General features: G+C 46.8%; 1 protein-coding gene across 4 annotated transcripts in view; it reads right to left on the reverse strand.

Annotated features, from left to right (window-relative positions):
- DGKH (diacylglycerol kinase eta) overlaps positions 1–25,611 on the reverse strand; it is a 661,954-nt gene that overhangs the window by 127,740 nt on the left and 508,603 nt on the right. For all 4 annotated transcript variants that reach the window (XM_069205429.1, XM_069205427.1, XM_069205431.1 and 1 more), the window contains one exon: positions 15,574–15,740. In XM_069205429.1, coding sequence (XP_069061530.1) covers positions 15,574–15,740 — 167 coding nt within the window. The remainder of the gene's footprint in view (positions 1–15,573; positions 15,741–25,611) is intronic.

The raw sequence follows: 25,611 nt of genomic DNA on the forward strand, positions 1-25,611 counted from the left end.
TGGAAAGGCCGCCCTCGGTTTAAATTTGTACTGTTCCACCATAGAAGCGAGATGTATGTTTGGCGGTCTATCAACACCAGATCTAGAAGTTGACCCTGTGCTTGTGACCATTGTGATGCTAGGCACTGTTGTAAGGGCCGCATGTGCAATCTTGCGTTTGGGACAATGGCTATGCATGAAGACATCATGCCTAGGAGTTTCATTATCATTCTGACTTGTATCTTTTGTGTTGGATACATGGCCTGTATTACCTTGTGAAATGTTTGAACCCTTTGTGGACTTGGAGTGGCAATCCCTTTTGCTGTGTTGATTGTCGCTCCTAAGTATTGCTGTGTTTGACACGGCAAAAGGTGTGACTTTGCATAGTTGATGGAGAAACCTAGCTTGTGAAGGGTCTGTATGACATATTTTGTGTGCTGTGAACACTGTCTTAGCGTGTTGGTTTTGATTAACCAGTCGTCTAAGTACGGGAACACATGTATTTGCTGCCTTCTGATATGTGCAGCTACTACTGCCAGGCATTTTGTAAAAACTCTTGGCGCAGTTGTTATTCCGAATGGCAACACTTTGAATTGGTAATGTATTCCTTGGAATACGAACCTTAGGTATTTTCTGTGTGAAGGATGTATTGGTATATGGAAATACGCATCTTTTAGATCTAATGTTGTCATGTAGTCTTGCTGTTTGAGTAGTGGGATTACGTCTTGTAACGTGACCATGTGAAAGTGGTCTGATTTGATGTAGGTATTTAGTGTTCTGAGATCTAGTATTGGTCTCAGAGTTTTGTCCTTTTTGGGTATTAGAAAGTACAGTGAGTAAACTCCTGTGTTTTTTTGTAGATTTGGTACTAATTCTATTGTGTCCTTTTGTAGCAATGCTTGAACTTCTAGTCCTAGAAGATCTATATGTTGTTTTGACATATTGTGTGTTTTCGGTGGGACGTTTGGAGGGAATTTGAGAAATTCTATGCAATAACCATGCTGGATAATTGCTAAGACCCAAGTGTCTGTTGTTATTTCCTCCCAAAGTTTGTAAAATTGGCTTAGTCTTCCCCCCACAGGTGTTATGTGATGGGGTTGTGTGACTTGTGAGTCACTGTTTATTTTGAGGAGTTTTGGGGCCTTGGAATTTTCCTCGATTTCTTGCGAATTGGCCCCCTCTATATTGCCCCCGAAAACCTCCCCTCTGATATTGACCCTGGTAAGTAGGCCTTGTTTGTGAGGTTGTGGTTTCTGTGGATTGACCTCGAAACCCTCCCCGAAAAGGTGTTTTCCGAAATGTGCCTCTGCTATGCGGGGAGTAGAGTGCGCCCATGGCTTTGGCTGTATCAGTGTCTTTTTTGAGTTTCTCAATGGCAGTGTCTACCTCCGGCCCAAACAATTGCTGTTCATTAAATGGCATATTGAGCACAGCTTGTTGGATTTCCGGCTTGAACCCTGAAGTGCGCAGCCATGCGTGCCTTCGTATTGTGATTGCAGTGTTTATTGTCCTTGCAGCTGTATCTGCTGCATCCATGGAAGACCGTATCTGATTATTTGAGATACTTTGTCCCTCTTCCACCACCTGTTGCGCTCTTTTTTGGAACTCCTTGGGTAAATGTTCGATTAAATGTTGCATTTCATCCCAATGAGCTCTGTCGCATCTTGCCAAAAGTGCTTGTGAATTGGCAATACGCCATTGATTTGCTGCTTGTGCTGCAACCCTTTTTCCCGCAGCATCAAATTTGCGGCTCTCCTTGTCTGGATGTGGTGCGTCTCCTGAGGTATGAGAGTTGGCTCTCTTACGAGCTGCCCCGACAACTACTGAGTCTGGTGTTAGTTGTGTTGTAATATACTGTAGATTGGATCTGTTGGCGGTGGCTTGTACTTTTTCTCCACCCTTGGAGTTATGGCTCTGCCTTTAACTGGATCCTGAAATATTTGTTTTGAATGTCTTAGCATTCCTGGGAGCATGGGAAGGCTTTGGTACTGGCTATGGGTGGAGGATAGGGTGTTAAAGAGAAAGTCATCCTCAATTGGTTCAGAATGTAAGGTGACGTTGTGAAATTCGGCTGCCCTTGGAACCACCTGTGTGTAGGATGTACTGTCCTCAGGTGGTGAGGGTTTTGTAGGATAGGAGTCTGGGCTGTTGTCAGACACTGGAGTATCGTAAAGGTCCCATGCATCGGGATCATCCTGACTCATTGTGGTATGAGCTGGTGAGTGCATCAGTGATGGAGTTGTTGCTGGTGATGCATGTGTTGATGGTGGTGGGGTTGTTTTCTTTGCCACCTTTGCCTGTGGTTGCTTGTCCCCTTGTTGAAAGGCAAGTTTCCTTTTTATCCTGATTGGGGGAAGAGTGGTTATCTTCCCTGTGTCCTCATGAATATGAAGCCTTCTTTGCGTGTAGTCAGGCTCTACAGCTTGAAGCTCCTCTCCAAATCTATGTAATTGGGAGGTTAATCCTTGTTCCTCTGTATAGGAACTAGTTTTCGGCTCCGAGGCTGGATGTTTCGGAACTGAAACCTTTTCGGAAGTCTTTTTAGGCTCCGAAGAAACCTTCTTTGTTTTCGGCGTGGTGTCTCGGTGCCGAAATTCTTCGGTGCCGCTGTCTCTGTGCCGAAGTTTCTCGGAGCCGCTGTCTCGGCTCCGAGGTTGCTGTGTGGCGGTATCTCGACCGGAGTCGGATGACTTCGACACCAGCATGCCCTTTTTCGGTGCCTTGGATCGGTCACCTAGTTTTCGGGTTAAGCCATGGCCTGTTGGCGGTGGCGTCCCCTGGGCTTTTGTGGACTTCTCGTGAGTCTTGATTTTCGACGTCTTACTCACGGTTTTGGTTGTTTCTTCGGCGTCGAGTTCTTCAGAATCCGACTCCTGGATGGAGAAAGCTTCTTCTTCCTCCTCGAAACGTTCTTGACCTGTCGGCGTGGACGCCATTTGTAGTCTCCTGGCTCTTCGGTCTCTCAGCGTCTTCCTCGACCGAAACGCTCGACAGGCTTCACAAGTATCCTCCTTGTGCTCGGGGGACAAGCACAAGTTACAGACCAGATGCTGATCCGTATACGGATACTTGTTATGGCATTTTGGGCAGAAGCGGAATGGGGTCCGTTCCATCAGCCTGGAAGTCGCACGTGGCTGGGCCGACCAGGCCCCGACGGGGGATCGAAAAAACCCCGAAGGGCCACCGGAGCTCTTCAAAATTCGGTGTCGATTTGTTGTAACTAACCCGATACCGAACGCAAACAATACCGACGTTTTTTTCCGAGATTCTAACTAACTTTCCGACCCGAAACACGGAGCGAAAAGGAACACGTCCGAACCCGATGGCGGAAAAAAAACAATCTAAGATGGAGTCGACGCCCATGCGCAATGGAATCGAAATGGGAGGAGTCCCTCGGTCTCGTGACTCGAAAAGACTTCTTCGAAGAAAAACAACTTGTAACACTCCGAGCCCAACACCAGACGGCGGACTGTGCACAGCATGTGTATCTGCAGCTACACATGCCATCGAACATATATATATATATATATATATACACACCCAGTAAGCATCTATTCGGGCATGTAGTACTGTAGATTCATCCGCTTAGCATAATCCTTTGATCTAGTGTTGGGCTCAGATGTGTGCAAGTTGTTTTTCTTCAAAGAAAGTCTTTCGAGTCACGAGGTAGAGGGACTCCTCCTTGTGCTGGCAATGCGCATGGTCATCGTCTCTGTTTGACTGTTTTCCCACAAGGTGGGTGAGGATGGAATGTGAAGCAGAGAGCAGTATAGTGAGATGGTCATGCTAAAAAAGTTTGTGATAACCCATAAAAGTAGCTGTCACATGGAGGAGGGTGGGCGCATGCGAATCTACAGCACTACATGCACCGAACAGTGTCTTACTGGGTAAGTAACATTTTCCATTTGAGGCATATAGGTCTGTAGATTTACATGCTTAGCACAGACTGTAAAGCAGTGCTCCTCCATAAGCGGTGGCTAACCTGTGGGTGTTACAGTTGTCTGAAATAGGGTACATAGAACTGCTTGGCCCACATTGGCTTGTTGACGGACTATCACATCTACACAGTAATGTTTTGTAAATGTATGTGATGTAGACTATAAAGCTGCTTTACATATGCCAGCTATAGGTATATTACCTAGAAAGGCCACTGATGCTCCTTTTTTTACAAGTGGAGTGAGCTATAGGAGGGATATGTAAAGTAGTTTTAGCTTTAGCATAGCACGTTCGGATGCATTTAACAATCCAACGTGCAAAATCAGACTTAGAAATAGCCCTTCCTTTGTGTGGTTGTGAAAAGGCAACAAAGAGTTGTGTTTTCCTAAATGTTTTGGTTCTATCAATATAATACATGTGGACTCGTTTAACGTCTAAGGTATGCCCAGACCTTTCAGCAACTGAATTAGGTAGGGGACAAAACTGGCAGTTGAATAGATTGCATGAGATAGAATTGAGACACCACCTTTTGAAGAAATGTTGGATTGGTAAGCAGTACCACCCTATCTCTATGTAGTTGAATGAAGGGTTCTTCTAAAGTTAATTCCTGAAGCTCAGTGACACACTTGAGTGGAGTGATATTAACTAGAAATGATATCTTCCAGGATAAAAACTGGAGGGGGCAGGAGTGGAGGGGTTTAAATGGAGGGCCCATTAATCTTGGTAATACAATATTGAGATTCCAAGTGGAGGCTGGGGGCACCCTAGAAGGAATGACTCCTAAGCCCTTTCAGGAAGGCTTTGATGACTGGAATCCTGAATATAAAGTGTGTTGTATGTTTTGTAGATATCCATCTACTGCCGCCAGGTGTAGCCTTACAGATGTAAAAGCTAAACCGGATCTATGTAAATGAAATAAATAGCACACAATGGGGGTTATTCTAACTTTGGAGGAGTGTTAATCCGTCCCAAAAGTGACGGTAAAGTGACGGATATACCACCAGCCGTATTACGAGTTCCATAGGATATAATGGACTCGTAATACGGCTGGTGGTAAATCCGTCACTTTTCCGTCACTTTTGGGACGGATTAACACCTCCTCCAAAGTTAGAATAACCCCCAATATCTTGAACTTTGGCTGCTACATGATTAATGTTTTTGGAACAGCAATAATGAAAAATTATTTGCCACTTAGCAGGATGTCAGGCATGAGCAGTGGGCCTGTGTGCTCTTTAAGAATGTCCATTCATGGCTGTGGTAGATTCAAGTAACTAAACTCTAAGACTTCAGGAGCCAAATCGTTTTGACAGACCTGGAGTCTAGGTGCCTGATTTCTCCATGGCTCTGCATGAGAAGGTCCTGCCTGTTCAGCAGTACCTCCTGGGGAAGTACTGAACGTTCTAGGAGTGTGATGAACCATGGTTGTCACGCCCATGTGGTAGCTACTAGGATGAGGGTGAGAGGTGTCTGCCAAAGCTTGCGAACCACAAACAGAAGCAGTGGGAGAAGTGGGAAAGCGTAAGCAAATATCCTGGACCAGCTCATCCATACTGCATTGCCTCTGGACTGTGGGGACCTGGAGTCAAAGTTTGGGCATGTGGTGCTTTCTGCTATGGTGAAAAGGTCTATTTGTGGTTGACCCCAATGCCAGAAGTATGGGCGGAGGACTTGTGGGTGGAGTTCTCACTCATGGACTTGCTGGCACCCCCTGGTGAAGAGATCTGCAAAGTCGTTGTCCACTCCCAGGAGGTATTCCTCTAACAAGTGGATGTCATATCGGACAGCCCGCCCCCAAATGGTTTGGGCTATGTAAGAAAGCTGAGGGGATCTGATGCCCCCCCTGCTTTCGAAGATATTACATGGCAGTCATGTTGTGTATTTTGATCAGAAATACCTTGCTAATTAGGCGGGGAGGAAAGACTTTGAGAGCTAGGTGAACAGCTCGCATCTCCAGGTGATTGATATGGAGATGTCTCTGGCTGGGTGTCCAGCATCCCTGGACAATTAGACCTTGTGAATGTGCCTCCCATCCTGTGAGGGAGGTGTCCATTGATACGATTCTCCGCTGAACTGGGTCTAGTAAAGGGCATCTTTTTAAGAGAATGCAGAGACTGGCAAGCTTGACCAACCAGCACTAGAGTTTTCCATTGACCCTCCACTTGAGTCCATTGGTGTGCTAAGCACTCATGCAACAGATGCAGGTTCAGTCTGGCATGAGGTACTATGGTTATGGATGAAGGAATTATACTGAGGAGACACATGACTGCCCTTACTGTTACTTGCTGATGAAGTTGGAACTGGTGAATAAGCCTGTGGAAAATTGAATCTGGGAGGCACTGGAGTAAGCTAACCCCACCGTGAGTCGAGGATGGATACCAGGTATGGTTGTATTGGGAGGGGATGGAGGTGAGATTTGACTGAGTTGATGGTAAAGCTGAGTTGATGAAGCAGGTTTATGGTGGCTTAAGTGTTTTGGAAGCACTTTTGATGAGTTGCTCTTTTGATGACCCAGTCATCTAGATCTGGAAAGATGAGTATACTTTGAATGCGTAGGTTAGCCACTACCACCCGAGACATTTGGTGAAGACTCTGGAGGTGGTTTTGACCTCAAAGGGAAGAACTTTGAATTGGAAATGCTGCCCGTTTATTAGAAACCTGAGGTATTAGCGATGCAGCAGGTGAATAGGGATATGGGAATAGGTGTCCTTGAGGTCTAGTGCTGCCATGAAGTCACCTTGTTGCAATAACGGGATGACACATCTTGAAGAGTAGCCATGTAAAAGTGCTCTGAGAATATACTTGTTTAGGGGTCTGAGAGCCAAGATTGGTCTCAGGGACCAATCCTCTTTGGGAATAAAAGTAACTGAATAGACTCCTGTGACGTGCTGGTGTATTGGCACTGGTTCTGTGGCCCCTCTTTTGAAGAGTGCCTTAACCTTCTCCTTCAGCAATTGCTGATGTTCTGGTGAGAGTTTATGTTTGTGAGGTGGAATGTTTGGAGGTGTGGAACTCCGCTCCAGACAATAACCATGTTGGATAATATCCAACACCCACTGGTTGGAGGTGATGTTCCTCCCGGCGGGAAAGAACCCTTGTTTCTCCTCGCCAGACAGGTGTTGTGTGATTAGGGGAGATTGTTGGCAAGTCAGGGTTAGGTGGTGGTGGTGGTGGCAGAGGGCTTGCCTCTACCCTTGGAATTGTTGCCCCTGTAGAAGCCTCTGTAGTATCACCTAGGTGAGGTTTGTGCCTGGGGATGCTGGCAGGAGGTGGAGGTTCCAAGGAAGGTGGAGTTTGATCCGCCACGATAAGGTGAGCAGTGAAAGGAGCTGTGTTGCGATGGTGTCTGCAACGCTCCCATGGCCCTGGTCGTCTCATTGTACTTCTATATTTTTTTTCCAGTGGGTGTCAACCTTGGGGCCTGAAAATGTGTTCCCTGTCAAAGGTGAGGGCCAAGAGGTTATGCTGAACCTCAGCTTTAAAACCGGAGGCTTGATGCAAGGCATGTCTTCTGAGTAGTACACTGGAATTTATGCCTCTGGCTGCGGTGTCAGCAATGTCAAGGGAACAGCAAATAGTGGTATTGGAAATTAGCCTACCCTCGGAGGCAATCTGATATGCCTGCTTCTTGTGCTCTTCTGGGATCTGTTGGAGGATCTCCTCCATCTCTTCACATAGGGCCCAGTCATTGCGGAAGAAAAGTCCAATGGAGTTGGCTATCCTCCAGTAGTTGGTGGACTGGGCAGCAACGCTCTCACATGTGGCATCAATCTTTTTGCTCTTTTTTATATGTTGGGGGTGCCTCACCAGATGTTTGAGAGTTGGACCTCTTGCATGCAGTGAGTCTGGGTGGAAGCTGACCATTTATGTATATGGGGTAGGTGGGTGACGCCTCAATTTTTTTGTCAACCATTATTGTAATCACACACGATCAAACAGGTTGTTAAAGATGTGTCTCAACATGCCTTTCTTTATTGGCAGGTATTGTGCTGAGCGTAGACTGGAGGATAGAGTCTCAGACAAAAAAAGTCATCCACTAACGGCTCACTGTGTAACTGGACTTTGTGGTAAGTAGCAACTGTACCTCTCTACCTATAAGGTCATGGTAGGTGGTGGTGTCGTCAGAGGGACAGGGTTTAGCAGGATACAGATCAAGGTCTGGATCGGCAGGTGGTTCTGCATCATAAAAGTCCCACGGGTCATCATGTGAAGGGAAGGAAAACTGGTCTCCCACCAGCCCCTGTGTTAAGAGTGGATGGAACCCTCTGGATAGTATGTGCAGGAGCAGCAGGTTAAGGCGGTGGTGACTCAGTGTGGTGCACAGCAGGCGGTGGTGGTCTGAGGTACACCGGGCTTGATCGCCTTCTTTTTATGCTTTGGTGGAGGTGGGATCTCCAAAGCTTCTACAAAGGATAATCGTCTTTTGGCTGGCTGGGTACTGGTATAAGGTCTTGTAATGAATCGGACTAGTGTCCGGATGATCGTTATGTGTTTTTGCCTGGAATCTATCTCCCCTTGCATCCACTGTAGCACAGGTTCTAAAGGCTCAGAACTGGGTGTCTGTTTTCCCAAAATGTAGGATTTTGGATCAAACGCTGAAGCTTTCGGTACCGGTGTTTATGATGCTGAGGGTTTGGGTCCAAAGCTGGGCACAGCTCTGAAAGTCGGTCCGGCTTTGATGGAGGAAGACTTGTTTCAGGCGAGTGCAGCCTGCGGTGTATTTTCAGCGCTGAGCAGAGACTGGGCATATCCAATGCAGTTGGTCAAAGCAGAGTATGGCCTAAATGCAGTGATGGCCCAATGGTAAATTTTGGCTTGTTTGGTGTAGGAAGGTGACCGTTTGTGGTGGGGTCTGCTAGGGTTGAGATGGAGGGGGCACAGTACTCTTGGCTTGACCTGTTGTCAAGTCCTGCATCCCTAGTTCAGAGCTGGAGCTGTCGTTGGGGAAGAAGGTGCCCTCCTCTGCAGCCTGGGCCTTTGCGTCCTCTTGAGGGCCGTTAGATCTGAAGACACCCAGTGTATGTTTGATGCTGTGGTGAGACATCTCAAGGTGTGAAGCTCGATGGTCATGCAGCGTCTTCTTGGACTAAAAGGACTTGCATGCCTCGCAGGTAGCCTCCTCATGTTCAGGGGAGACACACAAGTTATACACCTGGTGGAGATCAGTGCATGGTTAATTGGTGTGACAGCAAGGACAGAAGCAGATGGGTGTCCGTTCCATCACCGGGTGGACATGGTGCAAAGGGAGCATTGAAATTGAGAAGTATGCCCGAAGGATGAAGGCCCACGGGGCAGTGGGCAACTTGGGTAGCTCTGACAAAGTCCACGTCGATAAACGGATGAAGGAGATAGACAAAAAGCTGCGATCGAGAACAATACTGACGTCAAAGCCTAAGAAAGGATAAGAGATACGGTGTTGAACAAGAGCAGAGTGCACACGTCCGAACCCAACGGCGGAAGAAAACAATCTAACAATGGAGTTGATGACCATGTACATTGCCAGCAAGAGGAGGAGTCACTATCTCGTGACTGGAAAGACTTTCTTTAAAGAAAAAAAACTTGCACACATCCGAACCCAACACTAGATGGCAGGATTATGCTAAACAAGTGTATCCACAGCCACACATGCCTCAAACATTTATATCTGTATATTTTAATTCACTTTAAGAATGCACAGACCATATAACCCCTTCATACCCAACTCAAGCCCCCCTTTAAAAGCTAATTTTTAAAAAAAGGAATGAATCGATTTACACCAAATCACAAAAACAATTTCTGAGTGAAGTTTTGTTTGCCAAATCTGGTGTAACTCTGTTCAGCCTTTTTATCTATATTGGAAACCAAACTTTCCTATGGAATTTATAAAGGGAAGTAACACTTTTGGGACCACCCTCTTTTTTGCCCCTCATTTGATGGGATCAGGGCAAAAATTCCATAAAGGATGTGGATGCACGTTTATAGGAACATTTTGTGCATATTTGTTAAATGGTGCCAAAGTTAAAGGTGAAACAAAAAAATCCTCCCTATGGAAACTCTGACCAAATATAACTAGAGTGTGGTGACCACCATTGTAATATATACATGCAGCGTTATGTAAATGTACCATTAAGCAGATGTGAATTTGGGACTAAGAGATATACACAGACTAATACACTCTTCTAATTTACAAAGAGCCTTATCCAGATAATTGAGATTAATCTCAAAACATGTCAGTAATGTGGCAAGAATGTGGGCAGCTTCTAAGATCAAGAAAAAATCATATTATCCACCAGCAGCAAAATATGAATGCTAGTGGCACTACTGTATCATTCATAACTTAGAAAGCCTTTCTAGCAAAAACTTTCATGAACAGTACAACACAGGTTGGGATGAGACATGGAATACAAAAAAACAAAGTGACAAAAATTGAATGGCAACAAAAACTGAAAAGCAAATGTGACAATGAAAGTGGTTTTGGTGATTGTGGCTATGGTGCACAAGCAGAGCTGGCAAAGTGATTGTAGTGTCTGGTTGGACAGGGGATGGGGATGAGACTGGACAGGTGTGGGGTATGTATGCATTCTACTGTAGGAGGACGGCTCTCTATATGTGTACGAAAAAGATGTGCACTGCGCAGAGTCTCCAAGCAACCCCACCTTGGTATCCAAAGGTAAAAAGCAGATCACCTAATTCTCTGTTTTTGTGGTAGTTCAGGAGAGGAGTAAGGCTTATCTTGGAGATGTGCTAAGCAATTGTTGTACTCGCAGTATCAATAAATGTGGATACACACTCAAAAGAATAACTCAAGACTGATTTGTGAAAATACTCTGATTTTCATAAATCTGTTTACGACCAAGATCATCAAAATCAGGTAAGCACTTTTTAAGTTATGATTTTTCAAAGTTTAGCAAAAATATTATTTTTGTGAGTAATTACGCACCACAGGAATGAATGAGAGAAATCTTTATAAAAATGCATATTAAATAAGGAAATGCTCTCAAAAGTGTTGCCTTCTGTTTTTAGCTCGAGGTCCTCGAGATGTCCTGTGGGACAGCTGGAGAAGTTAGGGCCATTCCCGGTTCAGACTGGAGCAGTGGCTGAACGTCTTGGAGTTGGTGCAGAATGGAGAAGGGGACCACTTGGAAACACAATGCACAGGTGGACTTAAAGGTGAGTTCAGTGGTTCCCCTTGGAATGTAGAGGTCACATGGGGTTAGCAACCCCTAGAGCACAGTTGGTTTTCCGATGCAGGGGCAAGAGAGACCAGGTGCAGAGCAGATAGGTCAGCCAAGGGTCATGCATCAAGGAGTCTTTGAAGCCAGGGGCAGGTCATTTTGAGGGTGGATTGCAGGTCAGTAGGGCCACTCTGAGGGGTGGTTCTTGGGTGTCCTGAAGTCCCTTGACTGGTGCTTGCTTTTGGTCCTCGGAGAGTCTGGAATGGACCTTTCATCTGGGTGTCTGAATTTGGGGATCCAGTACACCGGGCTATGGCACGTCTCAGCCACTGGAGGTCACAGTGCCACCAAACTTGGCACACTGGCAGGGTTTGCCTTCACTCAGAGGGAGGTTCTTGGCAATTTTCAGAAGACTTCAGAAGACTGAGGACCTCTGAGGTTTCTTGTAGTCTGTCCACAGTTCAGTCGACCTCTCAGTGGCAATTGTCAATTCCTGGGTGCAGCAGGCAGGGTTTGTCGCATTTTTCGTCTTGCAGCAGGCCTTCTGTTCTCGACCCTTAGGCCGTCTTTGTCGCTGGTCTTTTTGTGTCTGTCGAATCTGATCTGCAGGTCTTGGGATGCTTACTAAACACTAATTTAGTGGGCATTAAGGGGAGTACCTGGTAGTGGCTAATGGACCAATTATGTTAGGGTGGCTTGACCCACTATGTAACCACTTCCTGGGTGAGAGAGATCACATCCTTAACCCTGATTGGCTATTTTCCTGCCATCCAAGATGGAGGAAAATTAAATGGAGTGGTCACCTCGCCTGCCACACCTGGAGGGTGGTGCATGCTGAGGGGGGCCACTTCTCCCACTCTAAGTTTTCCCGATGGTTTTCCCGCTCAAAGTGGGGGGGAAACCATTGGGCAGCCATCTGCTGCTAGCAGCAGAGTCAGAGGTCAGATTTCAAAGTCGGTAAAGCTTCTGAGCTGACCGCTGGGCCGGAGGGCCTGCCTGGGGGAGGAGGTCTCTGTGTGGTGGCAGCAGGCTGGTAAAAACCAACCAGCAACCATGCCAGGGTTGTTCGGTTTTGCAGGGGGCACCGCTAAGGTACCCTCTGGGTACACAGTATAATAAATCCAACAATGGCATCAGTGTGGGTTTATTATTCTGAATTGTCTGATACCAAACAACCCAGTACTCAGGAAGGCCATCATGTAGCTGGGGGACTCGTAATGACAAGTGTCCAGCACATGCATTTGCTATGGTTTCCCTGTAGGGGCATATTTCCTCATGCAAACATATGCCCTCAAATTGCATTGTAGTGCACCCTGCCTTAGGGCGGTAGGGCCTGCTAGAGGAGTAACTTACCTATAGTGCATGCAGTGTCAGTAGACATGGCACGCTTGGTGAGTGCCATGTCGAGTTTGCAACTTTTAAATACACCTTGTCATGCACTTGCAATAGCAGTGTGCATGAGACTGGTGTGGGGCCTCTCAGAGTGGAGCAATTGGTGCTGCAGCCCTGGGGGGCCCTTTTCAGTACCCATGTCCTAGGTAACAGGGACACCATTTACAGGGACTTACAAGGGTGGCTGAAGTGCCAATATATAGTACAGTTTTGGGGAAAGAGATCTGGCCCTGGAAACCTGTTTAGCAGGGGCCGAGGGGCACTTACAGTTCAAAACCACATCAGGTTCCAGGCAACAAGTGTGGGAGGTACTGCATCCAAAACCTAGCTTCCCACAAAGATTCGTGGTGGTGAAAACGTAGGCGTGTGTGAGCCATGGTATGACAAAATGAGCATATTTTACAGAAATTGGACTTCTTGCAAGAAGGATCTGTTGTTAGTGCCAACTTGGCACCCATGACCAGTTAATGCCACTTTGATATATGGTCCAAGTTTGATTACTGTTTTCATATGACAGCACATCATTTATTAAATGTTAGAGCTATGACAAAATGGGGCATATATAACACATTTTTCTGGAAGCCACTGTCTCAAATGGGATAGCTAGATGTTGTTTTGGGGGGAGGCCACTGGCCAGGCAGTGTCTACTGGGTCTCATTTGTGGAGATTCGATTTGTTTGCCACTTGAGTCCTGAGGCATGTTGTACTATTCCTCTGCAAAGTGCGCCACTTGCAAACTCTCCCATTCTTGGCTCTCAGGGTAGTGAAGGAAAATATTCACAGACTTCTAAGGGAGGTAGTGTGTGGGTGCTTGTGATCAGAACTCAACAATAAATCAAGACACAATAAAGGTACTGCCTAGCCGAGTACTTATGTTTGCATGAAAGAAAGTATTTTAAACACTAAATACTACACACTTCAATGAACATGCACACGTCAGTGACTCTGGGTGCTATCTCAAGTTAGGCGCAACACCCACTTGTTCCTTCTTTGTTGCTTCCCAGAGAACCTTCCCAGGTTCTGGTGTCCCCGTCTTTGAGGGAAATTAGGAGTAGAGTCAATCAGAGGTTCATTTTTGGTTAACCACTGCTAAAAAATGCATTCAAGTCTTTATCTTACCACTTTCTCAGGACAAATTGTTTTCATTAGTCCTTTCTACTGCTGGTCCACACCAGAGATGCTCACTCGCGCACCAACAAAGCTGTAGGGGGCTGTCAGATTTCATCATGTGTGGTACTCATACAGCAGGGTGTTCACTCAGCCTCTCCTTCAGAGGTCGTGCAGCTGAATCTTGCGGGTTGAGTCTTTATGGTGCAACTCTGCCGTAACAGATGCAGCCTTCAGTCCTGAAACATTGCGGACCGAAGCTAGATGTGGTCCCAGGGGGGTCCTCAGCAATTAGCAGCTGCAGCCCTATTCAGGTATCCAGTATTTGGCAGATGAAGCCCCAACTGGGCCTTCAGCAAATGGTAATTCCAGTCTTCATCTGGTATTTGGCAGCCGGACCAGATGAATGGGCCTTCACAAATCGGAATTGTAAGACCCATCCTATTTGGCAGTTGAAGATTTGACTGGGTCTTCTATGGCCACGAAATTGAGGCCCAGACAGACCCTTCAGAAATCATCCAACTGTGGTGATGCATTTACCACCAGGAACTAGACAGTGTCTGGGTGGTCCACAGTCATGCAGCCTGTTTCTTACCAGGTGATGCACAGCCACAAGGGACATACTGGACCTAACACTTTTGTCAACGATCTCTCCTCATGCACGGCCAGGCAGTCTCCTTCCCTGTCTCAGCTGGCAGGAGGGCTTGTAGATTATTCAGGGCGGTTATGCAGCTCTTCCAGTAGGAAATCCAGATTTTGAGTTATGTCTCCACATTTCTGTAAGCCTGACTGTCTGGCAGACACCAGCCTTGGTTACAAAGCAGTCCTCTGAGTACTTGGAGGAGCACTCCCTTCTTTGGTCATAAATGACCTGGTAATGGAACCACGTGGGATCATAGGGTCCCACTTCTATTGACCACATTTAGACAGGAATATGGATCCACTGCCTTAAACTGTAGAACTGGTTTGGGGTGGTTCTTTTTTCAAGTATCCTTTCCAGACTGTTCTCCAGAAACAGTCTTTTTGAAGAGATAAGCTTTTCACTGCAGGTGCACTGGAGCTCTCTATATCCAACAGCACCCACAACAGAAGCACAAAAAAGGATGTGAGATTTCTGCACCCTGCTGCCATCAGCTCGATACAGCGAGTAATAAGGAATTGATATAAGCCAGGCCTCACCTACAGACTTCCTCACCTTTCATAACAAAGACTACAGTTCGACCCCTCACCCCTACCTCCCGCAAAATGGCAGTTCTCAGGAAAATAAATCAGAAGCTCATTGTTAAGCAAAAGGGTCACAGAAAGTCTAAAGATAGCCTGTCTCCATTCCTTACTTCAGTGTCTTGGTCTCCTCCCTCCTACAGGAATGCAAGAAATACACTCCCACTGTTTTGTAGAGCAGTCCTTACCCTCCATCTAGGGGTAGGCCTAGCCAGGGATATCTAACATGGATCCCACTGGGCTCCATTACTCTGGCTCACTTACAGCATGCATGTGTTACACTTGCAACACACACAAACCCACATAATGAGCACAGAATGTCAGCACACGGGTCTGAGCATCCATATAGAAAGAGAACTTTACACAGGTTGTCCATTAAGCCTTAACCCAATCCACCCTGATAAAAATGTCAAGTCAAACAGTTATTTCTCTTACTCACAGTATGCTACCACCACCACTCTATGTACTATACTCACAACATGGACAGTAGCTCACTGTTAGTTTCAGGGTACATTTGGTGCATTCCTGAAGGTCAGAGCACACGTCCAAGACTTGTAGTGAGGGATGGTCCTCGGCTTCTATGGACATGTTTAGCTTAGCCCGATGACATACCACAAGGAAATGTCAGGTTACCAGATCTACACCAAGTTGGGCACTCGAGGCAGGGATATACGACGCGGGGGCATTCCTGTCACAATATGTCCCCTGAAACCTGGTGTGTTTTAATTTTGGAGCATAAACCAAAACTGTAAACTGTAGTGACAAAGCACTGTTATTCCTTCCTTACCTTGTAATAAGTTCCTCTGCAGCTTGGGAACAAAGCTGGATCTGTGAAACCTCTTCCTCTGTAGCAAGATCAACTGCTTGCTGTGGGTATAAGTGAGGCCGGAGGGCTGGTTTGCAAGAATCGTACTTCTGTTTGTCCTCCCAAGATTTCAAGGTGTTCTCAAAAGCCTATGAAGAATTGATGTACATTATCAGTGTCTGAAATAATGCATCGGTTAGGAGCAATTTCATGTGCTAAAGAATGGACATTGTATATCTTTCTAAATAAAAAATGCTAGATAGAATTCTTTGATTGCTCTATTAAGAGGATATATTTATCTGTACAGCGAAAAGTTCTAAGCACATTCCATAATGCATTATTAAGCATGTACCATCCAATGCACCAGAAACGGCATTGGAAATGGATAAAGGCAACTGCAGAAATATACTTATTGGTAGGTGAAATGTGTCAATCATACTATCACTGTATAATATGCTATATCAGAAACATAGGCCCTCATTACGACCCTGGCGGTTTGTAACCGCCAGGGCCGCTGGACGGGGAGGCACCGCCGACAGGCCGGCGGTGCCCCGCGGGGCATTCTGACCGCGGCGGCTTAGCCGCGGTCAGAGAAGGGAAACCGGCGGCCTCCCGCCAGTTTCCCGCTGCCCCAAGGCTTGGGGATTCCGACTCCCCCTCCCGCCATCCAGTTCCTGGCGGTTCTCCCGCCGGGAACCGGATGGCAGGAGGGGGAGTCGCGGGGCCCCTGGGAGCCCCTGCAGTGCCCATGCCAACGGCATGGGCACTGCAGGGGCCCCCGTAAGAGGGCCCCAAAATGTATTTCACTGTCTGCCTTGCAGACAGTGAAATACGCGACGGGTGCAACAGCACCCGTCGCACCTTCCCACTCCACCGGCTCGATTACGAGCCGGCATCCTCGTGGGAAGGGAGTTTTTCCCTGGGCTGGCGGGCGGTCTTTTGGAGACCGCCCGCCAGCCCAGGGAAAAACTCATAATACCCTCCGCGGTCTTTTGACCGCGGAGCGGTATTATGGAGGGCTGAATTCTGGCGGGCGGCCTCCGCCGCCCGCCAGAATCAGAATGAGGGCCATAGTATTGAAGGATGGATGAGTTGTCTACAAAAACAATCCCCTCCTTTTAAAGCAGACAATTGCTCATCTGTTAAGAACCTGTGTAACATATACAACAATTAAGATGTTGGTGTCCTAGAGAATGAGTATATTTTATGTGGAAGAAGAAAGAATTTTCTAAATAGAGGTACCAGTTACTTACCTTCAGTAACGATATAAATGGTAGAAACATATTCTAGTTGCAGATTCCTTACCTTAGAACTTCCCTCAGGCGTCAGACTGGATCCGGAGATTTTTATTCGAGGAATACCCTTGCGCGTCGTTAGGTGGTGTGGGTCTACTCCGTGGGCGTCGTTGGGGTCGTAATCGCCGTCAGTTTCTTTTCACGACTTTCCAGGCCAAAGCGCAGAGCCGCGAAGAACACTGAAACTGGTGCGCCAGAGCTAAGGCCCTGAATGGGGAATCCCTGTCCCTAGAAATCAATTCACAAGTGGGGAGGATGGGTGGGTCAGTAGGCAATCTGCAACTAGAATATGTCTCTACCAGATATATTGTTACCAAAAGTAAGTAACTTGTACATCTGATAAAAACCTCTAGTTGCAGATTCCTTACCTTAGAATAGATACCCAAGCAATGCCATCCTCGGAGGTGGGCTGCGAACCTAGATCATACTAGAAAGTCCTGCAGGACTGAACAACCAGAGAAGCCGTCCCTACAGACCTGACTGTCCAGCCAGTAATGTTTACTAAACGTGTGCAGGGATGCCATGCTGCTGCCTGGTAGATATCCAGGACATGAACTCTGCGTGCTAATGCTGTGGAAGCAGCAGTTGCTCTGGTGGAATGAGCATGCAAGCCCTCAGGGGGTTGCTTCTTTGCCAAAGCATAGCACATCTTGATGCAAAGATGGAACCATCGCGAGAGGGTACGTTTTTGGAACGCCTGATGGACTGGCCTACATGAAAAGGTGTAACTACTTTGGGAAGGAATGAGGCCCTAGCGCGTAACACCACTTTGTCAGGGTGCACAGACAAAAATGGGGGGCTTAGAAGATAAGTGACTGAAGCTCACTCACTCTGCAAGCTGAAGTGATGGCAACAAGAAAAACTGTTTTGAAAGTGAGGAGACGTAAGGGACAATTGTGCAACGGCTCAAAGGGAGCGAACATTAAGTAAGTAATGGCAAGACTGAGGTCCCATTGAAGCATGATAAACCGAGTGGGAGAAAATAAATGGGTGAGACCCCTAAGGAATCTACAAACAATAGGAGACTTAAAGAGTGAAGGCTGATTAGGCAACCTAAGAAAGGCTGACATAGCCGATAAATAGCCTTTTAGGGTGCCCAAAGCAGAGCCCTGTTGGGCCAAAGAAAGAATGAACAAAAGAACCTCAGATAGAGGAGCAGAGAGGGGATCAACAGATTTGTTGGTACACCAGGCCACAAATTTATGCCAATGACAGGTGTATACCGTTTTGGTGGAGGGACGCCTGGCAGCCAAGATTACATCACAGACTTAAGGCGGAAGGTCAAAAGCCATAACTGCTGCAGCTAAATCTCCACGCATGAAGGCGGAGATTGGACAGGTTTGGGTGGAGAACTGCACCCTGTTGCTGCGACAAAAGATCCTCCTAAAGGGGCAGTCTGAGTGGAGGATCGGTGGCCATGATCAGTAGCTCTGGATACCATATTCTCTGTGTCCAGTCCGGAGCCACCAAGATTATTTGGACCTGGTCGTTCTTGATTTTCTTGAGAACTCTGGACAGAAGTGGTATAGGCAGAAAGGAGGCCATTGGTCCACTTGAGAAGTAAAGTGTCACAAAGCGAGTGCCGCCTTGGAAACACCAACGTGCTAAACAGATGACATTGCGCGTTCTCTGCGGAGGTAAACAGATCTAACCAAGGCTCTCCCCACTGCTGAAAGAGACTTTGCGCCACCTCCTAATGGAGACGCAATTCGTGATCGGCTATGCATCGACAGCTGAGTTTGTCTGCTCTGGTGTTCAGCGAGCCCGCCAGATGTTGAACCACCAGGGTGATGTCCTGATGTGCCAGCCATGTCCAGAGGTACAGCGCCTCCTGACAAAGGGTCCAGGACTCTACTCCGTTTGTTGCAGTATCACATTGCAGTTGTGTTGTCCGTGAACACCTGCACTGCTTTCCCTTTGAGAGAGGGAAGAAATGCTTTCAATGCAAGCCTGATGGCCTGGTGCTCCAAAAGATAGATATGAACTCCAGACTCCGCCGGAGACCAGAGGCCTCTGATCTCCGAATCTCCCATGTGGCCGCCCCATACCAGAAGTGGGGAAGGGAGAGGGATCTGCTGTTGACCCAATGCTGATTCGAAAGCCACCACCGCAGGTCTTTTACAGTCCCCTCCGAGATCTGGACCATGTCGGAGAAATTTCCCTGATGCTGCGCCCACTGGAACTTCAAGTCCCACTGCAGAGCCCGCATATGCCATCTGGCATGTGTTGCTAGCAGGATGTAGGAGGTCATGAGACCCAGCAGCCTCAGAGTCATTCTCACCAAAACCCAAGGTAGAGGCTGAAAGATTGGAATCATAGCCTGAATAGCCTGAATATCCTGGACTCGCTTTTCGTGAGGAAAGGCCCGAAACTGCACTGTATCCAGAACAGCTCCAATGAAAGGGAGCCTCTGAGAGGGAGTCAGGTGTGACTTCGGCACGTTTATAGTGGACCCCAGTGTGTGCAGGAGGTTTGCTGTAGTCTGAAGGTGGGAGATGACTTTCGGGGGCGAGTCTGCTTTCAACAGCCAGTCGTCGAGGTAGGGGGAAGACTGAAACCCCCAACCTGCGCAGATGAGATGCAACCACCGCCATCACTTTCATGAACCCCCGAGGGGTGCTAGTAAGGCTGAAGGGGAGCACGGTAAATTGAAAGTGCTTGTGACCTACCACGAATCATAGGTAACGTCTGTGGGCAGGCAGGGTGGGGATATGGAAATAAGCGTCCTGCAAGTCCAACAATACCATCCAGTTTCATGGGTCCAAGGCAGACAGTACCTGAGCCAGGGTGAGCATTTTGAATTTCTCCTTCTTGAAGAAGAGACTGAGGGCTCAAAGGTCTAGGATAGGATGTAACCCTTTGCCTTTTTTGGGCACTAGAAAGTAGCAGATATAACAACCACAACCCTACTTCTGGTGCAGGGACCCTCTCTATGGCTCCCTTTGCAAAGAGAGCTGTGACTTCCTAGCAGAGAAGTGCCAAATAATCCTCCGGTATACAGCTCTATGATGAGGCATGGCTGGTGGGGCAGTCTCAAAGGGGAGGGAGTAGCCCATTCGAACGATCTGCAAAACCCACCTGTCTGTAGTGATGGATTCCTAGTGGGGCAGGTGATGGCGAATCCTGCCACCAACTGGTCTGGAGTGGGGGGACGAAGTAGGAGGGCTTGGAGGCTGCAGCAGGGGTAGACTAGGCAGACCTCTGGTTCCCTGTCCCACGCCACACATTGGTGGAACCGCATGTGTGGTACAGTGGCTGGGAAAGGGACTTGACAAGAAGCCCCTTCCATGGCCACGAAAGGGGCGAAAGGTGGACTCTTGTGGACAAGGGTCAGTCAAAAGGCCGAGGGACTGAGCCATAGCCCGGGAGTCCTTGAACTTCTCAAGCGCTGAGTCCGCCTTTCTCCAAAGATACGGGTGCCATCAAAGGGAATGTCCATAAGGGTCTGTTGGACATCCCCTGAGAAACCAGATGTTCTTAACCAGGTTTGGCACCTCAAGGCCACCATTGTTGTAACCCATCTACCCAGAGAGTTGGTTGTCTCCAGCCCACATCAGATAGTGAACTTTGCTGCGCCTCTCCCATTGATAACAGCTTGGGAGACGATAGCAGGGGCCACCTCCGGTATCTGCGGCAAGACTTGTGCGTCCATATCCCCCAGAGAGTGGGTATAAGGGCCCAAAAGGCATGCAGTGTTCACTGACAGAGCTAGACTGGAGGAAGAAAACAACTTCTTCACAAATTTGTCCAGTCTTTTTGATTCCCTATCCGGGGGTGCAGAAGGGAATGCGGTTGCCTTGATAACAAGGGTCTTGGGCGTGGGGTGTTGGGACAGGTATTTAGGGTCGTTCAAGGCGGGCCGATGGTGGGATACGATTGTCCTGTTCACACGAGCCCCTGTGTTGGGTCAGGACCAAGTACCCAAAAGGACATTAGTGAGGGCTTCATTGAATGGAAGGAGAGGCTCAGAGGTTGAAGCCTCTGGTTGAAGCACCTCCATCAGGAGAGATTAGACCTGACCATTGAGTAGCTCAAGGCTGAGGACCCCAGCAGCCCTGCTGACCACCATGGAATAAGTAGCTCCCTCCGCCGTAGCCATGGTACGAGGAGACGGCATTCCAGCATCTGGAGAGGTATCCAGACCACTGGCCTCGTCCAACTCCTGTGCTCAGTCCATGTTAGGATCATCCTGGTATTCATAAGGGTCCAGGGACCCCTCCAATCCTTCCCCTTATTCAGACCCATAAGAATAAGGGTCAGAATCCACCCTGAGGTGAATAGAGCCCATCGAAGAAGGAGGTGGTGTCGGCTGACGCTGTTCTGACTCCAAGTCGCCGGTGATTAGGATACGGGCAAATGTCGATAGTGGGCATCACCGATGTAAGGAGCATCGACGATCGAACCGGCGTCGGGGAAGGTCTTGATGGTATGGCCGGCGTTGGTACAGTTCAGGAGCGGATCTGGAGGGGACCTTGGTGGCCGGAGCCATCGGCGCGGAACCTGAAGGCCTTCCAACCAAATCCCCTGAGCCCAAAAGCACTGTAGCAGAGTCAGACTGCCCAAAAATGAGGTGCATGGCCTCATAGAATTCCTTTAATTGGGCAGGGGTCGCTCTGCCTCCCGGAAACTCAGTGAGGCGCAGAGGGACCCAAAAGCAAGCTCTGAGGACAGAGGCCTAGAGCGTCAACGCTCCTCCCACGTCGCATCAGCCGAGCGACGGGGTGAAGTCGAAAGATGACGAAATTTCTTCGACTTCTTCTTCTACTTACCTTGAACCGAAGACTTAAAGGATGATGAGTGGTGGTGGCTCTGCGAACGGTCTCGAGATCTTCCTCTCGAGCGAGACTGGGACTAATGCAGAGTCGTGCACTGGGCTGCCATAAGCTTGAGGGACTGCTCCCTCAAGGCCTTTGGGTGCATGGCCCGGCACTTGGAGCACGACTTTGGGTCGTGGTCGCACTCCAGGCATCACAAACAGACCCAATGCGGCTCCATCACCGACATCATGTGGTGACAGTCCTTGCAAGGTTTGAATCCAGTCTTCAGGGACATCTCAAATCACCAAAATATCACCAAAAACATGAGGAAAATATTGGAAGCAGTCGAACAATGACGAGGGTAGCTCTCTCCGGATCAGCGCACGGCGCGGAAAGAAAAGAATGGATGTCACTGCACTGAGGCGGCACCTATGTACTACTCCAGACGTTATCACGGCGACTGTGCTGCCGCCAAGGTAGCCAGTGGATTAGACCAACGCCACCTAACGACGCTCAAGGGTATTGCTTGAAGAAAAATCTCCGGATCCAGTATGACACCTGGGGGAAATTCTAAGGTAGGGAATCTGCAACTAGAAGTCTCTATCAGACTGTTACTTGTAGACTGAAGAACTTAACTATTTCCACTGAAACTGAAGTATTCCTATGTTCCCTGTTCATAATTTATACATGGTACTACATTTATACCTTTTGATCACAGATGATGGGTGAAAAGGTTGGAAAAGATACACTTTCATTTGAATCTGAAAAGCTCAATAGGCTGCCTTGGTACAGATGTTGTTTGGGGAATGGTGTTTCAAAATAAGAATTTCCTAACTGTCAAAAGGAGTAGATTTAATGTAGCTGAGTGGGGGCAAAATCTCAGACAGGTAATGAAGTATCCAGAGGTGCTAATGATTCACTGTGTTTGCAACCCCCACCTCCAGACCCCCAAAGTGTTTCTTTCTGCTGCCCAGCGTAGTCACTGTGTTTTAGATGAATATGAGATGAGAGATTTAGAACTTTGATCTGAACACAATTAATGTTAATTAGCAGCCAAATGTACAAGCTTTTAATTCATCATATGATTTATAGAGTATAAAAAGGTAGGTGCCTAAAGTGATCATAAGTGAGTGAAAAATAGTGAAAATAAGTGTTGGTTAAAGATACAAACTGACAACAAGGCAACAGTCTCAAACCGAAGCGCAAATATGCAATCATAATGTACCATAGGTTATTGGTGTCCCCTGTCTAATTGAACCGTTGACGTTTCAACCCAGATTTCAATAAATGAAGGGCAATAATCAGAAGAAGTAGGGTTGTAAGGCCCTGGGCCTTTACGGTACGAAAATCAAAAAGGTCACTTAATCTATGCATCCTAGGCTCAATCTAAGAAGCAGACTGTGCGGGGAGAGGGGACACATATAAAACAGCCCAGTGTCAAACTCATGATTTTTTTTTGTTAACAAGGATAAGACTCAAGTCCTCCTTTAGCAAGAAAATCTCCTCTGGGGCCTCTGGCATTACTGGTAGAAGACCTCTTGACAGTGTTTAATTTGAGCGTGTGGTTGCTGGGGAGGCCCACCGGCACTCAGTTTTGAGGGCTAGCACTTATTTTTCCTCATCAGACACTAAACGTGAAAAAAGAAGAAAAAACACGCAAAAGGGAAAGAAAGGGGAACACAAAGATGGAAAAACCAGACCAAAGGGATATGCAAGAGTGAGATAAAGTGGCAGCACTGTGTGGTAATGTAAAAAAGAGGCTTGAGGTGAATGGAAGCCTTGGTATCTGGCGCATCGATTTTCAGTGGCACAGCCAGAGCAGAGCTTTGAGCACCCGCACTCACTATTTTACAAATTATGCACTGCCTCACTCTAAGTTGATTATCTGCTATCCTCTATTTCACTCGAAAGTGAAATCTTCGAGAACCTGCTTCTCAAAGATGTCTCTTTTTGAAACTCAACTTAATTTTGTCCCTTTTAATACTAGTAAGAAAGAGAGATACTTTTGTGGCCACTTAAAAAGGAACAGTGCCATCAAAATCAAACCAGTTGATAATGGATGCAGGGTTGTGATGCAAAATACTACGGATTACACTTCTGAAATATACAGCTAACTGGACAGCAGAGAACCCTACAAAAAGCTGGCTACAATTTCTACACCCTAGACAAGAATTGTTAACGTTGTATGTGTTTTAATGTGTATATGTTTATGTTGTAATGGTCTGATTTTTCTTCTCCTTTTCTTTGGTGTGGATTCAAAGTTTTCTTAGACTTTTATCATGATTTACATTGAAACTAAATAACTACGCTACAAATGACTGAGATGTACTCCAATTGAGATGATACACTGCCAGTTGTTTTGTGCAACTGACTTGTTTTTTGCTGCGATCTAGAACGATGTCTCTCACGTTGAGGAGGTTTGGGCCCTGGAGCTACATTTTCCCCAAGGCCTTTCATCACAATGTGGTTCTGCCCATGGAGGCTACTGAGAGGCGAGTCCTGCAAAGGATGTTGGATGAAAAGCTGTGAAAACAAGCCTAAGGTTAAGTGACCTAATGAACCCACTGCAGAAATATGTGCTTGACCTTATGGTCACAAGTTTGAATCTAGATAGGTTTACTCAACCTTCCATCTTCCCAGTTTTAATGATGAAATAAGAACCACTGTACCGATGCCCCTCAAGCTGAACGCATGCTTTGCATAAAACACAGGTTATGTAATTGTATCTGCAGCTAACTATGGGTTCTTTAAGCACTGACTGAAGTTTTTGGGAGGCAGAGGATGTCGCACCTGAGGAGGAAGTGACAAAAAGCCCTGATTCCCTTAAATGTTGGAGAGGCTGTCTTCCTCTTCTTTTAACTGTGCTGGTGTTCTGACGGTGAAGCCCACCTCAGTGTTAAAGCTCTGGATGGGAAGACCCTGGACATCTAAAACAAGTTCATTTGTGAGACAGGCATTGACATTAAACAGACCTCATGTGAACCTCTCAAGCAATATCCTGATACTGATTGAGAGCAAGATTGACAGTGATGTCAATTTTTTTTATTTTTTTTTAAGAGGGACTCGCTCAGCTGCCAGAATGAGCCCTATTAAATATTGAGATTAAGTAATCATCTGCCCACGGCCCTTTTGCCCGTGTTGGGCCCATAAATACCTTGTTCATTGGATTTTCCCTAAATAAAAGTTTAACCCTGTGGCCATATCCATCCATGTCATTCAGTCACTTATAGTGCAACATCAGACATATATTGCTATGCTCAAATCTCAGAGTCTGGAAAGCAAACCATACAAAATATATGTCTAACCTTCCAAGATTTCCTTCCACCACAAGAAGAAAATGTATCGAACAGAGCCAGCATGCACCTGAAACGAAAGGTGAGGAGATGGATTATCCCGTGATAAAAGGTAGCATTTACTGTCAGATGCCGACATCGAATGAGACCAAATACATTCCAAATGGAATGGATTTTCCAGTTGGGAATAAACCTAAAAAAGCGGATTGTGTTCAGGTATCCTTGCCCACCCAGTAGAAAAATAAATCAGGTGAGTAACTGACCCTGTTGTGCATTATGGTCCAGTGCATCATATGAAACCCTCACAGTTGCCATGTTAAAATTCACTATTCTGATTAATTGCATTTTGCAGTGACTAGGTTGGATGATAAATAGCTTATTTTCTTTAAAAACAAAAATACATAATATGTTACCTCTTCTAGACATGTTTGCTTTACAAAATCATTTAAAAAAATGAAGCATTTAAAATGTGTTTGTAGATCACACACACATACTGAGACACATTCTATTGTTTATAAATATCAAGGAAAAAATACCCCTAATAGTATCTATCTATATGCCACAAATAAAGGGCAGGTTTTGCCATCACAGCATGGCTTGCACCTATAGAAGCATCATAAATACCACTAATTGCATCTATCTTTTTTTGTTAGCAGATGCCTTGAGATGCTTGTT

The sequence above is a fragment of the Pleurodeles waltl genome, chromosome 8 (assembly GCF_031143425.1).
Source record: "Pleurodeles waltl isolate 20211129_DDA chromosome 8, aPleWal1.hap1.20221129, whole genome shotgun sequence".
NCBI classification, from domain to species: domain Eukaryota; kingdom Metazoa; phylum Chordata; class Amphibia; order Caudata; family Salamandridae; genus Pleurodeles; species Pleurodeles waltl.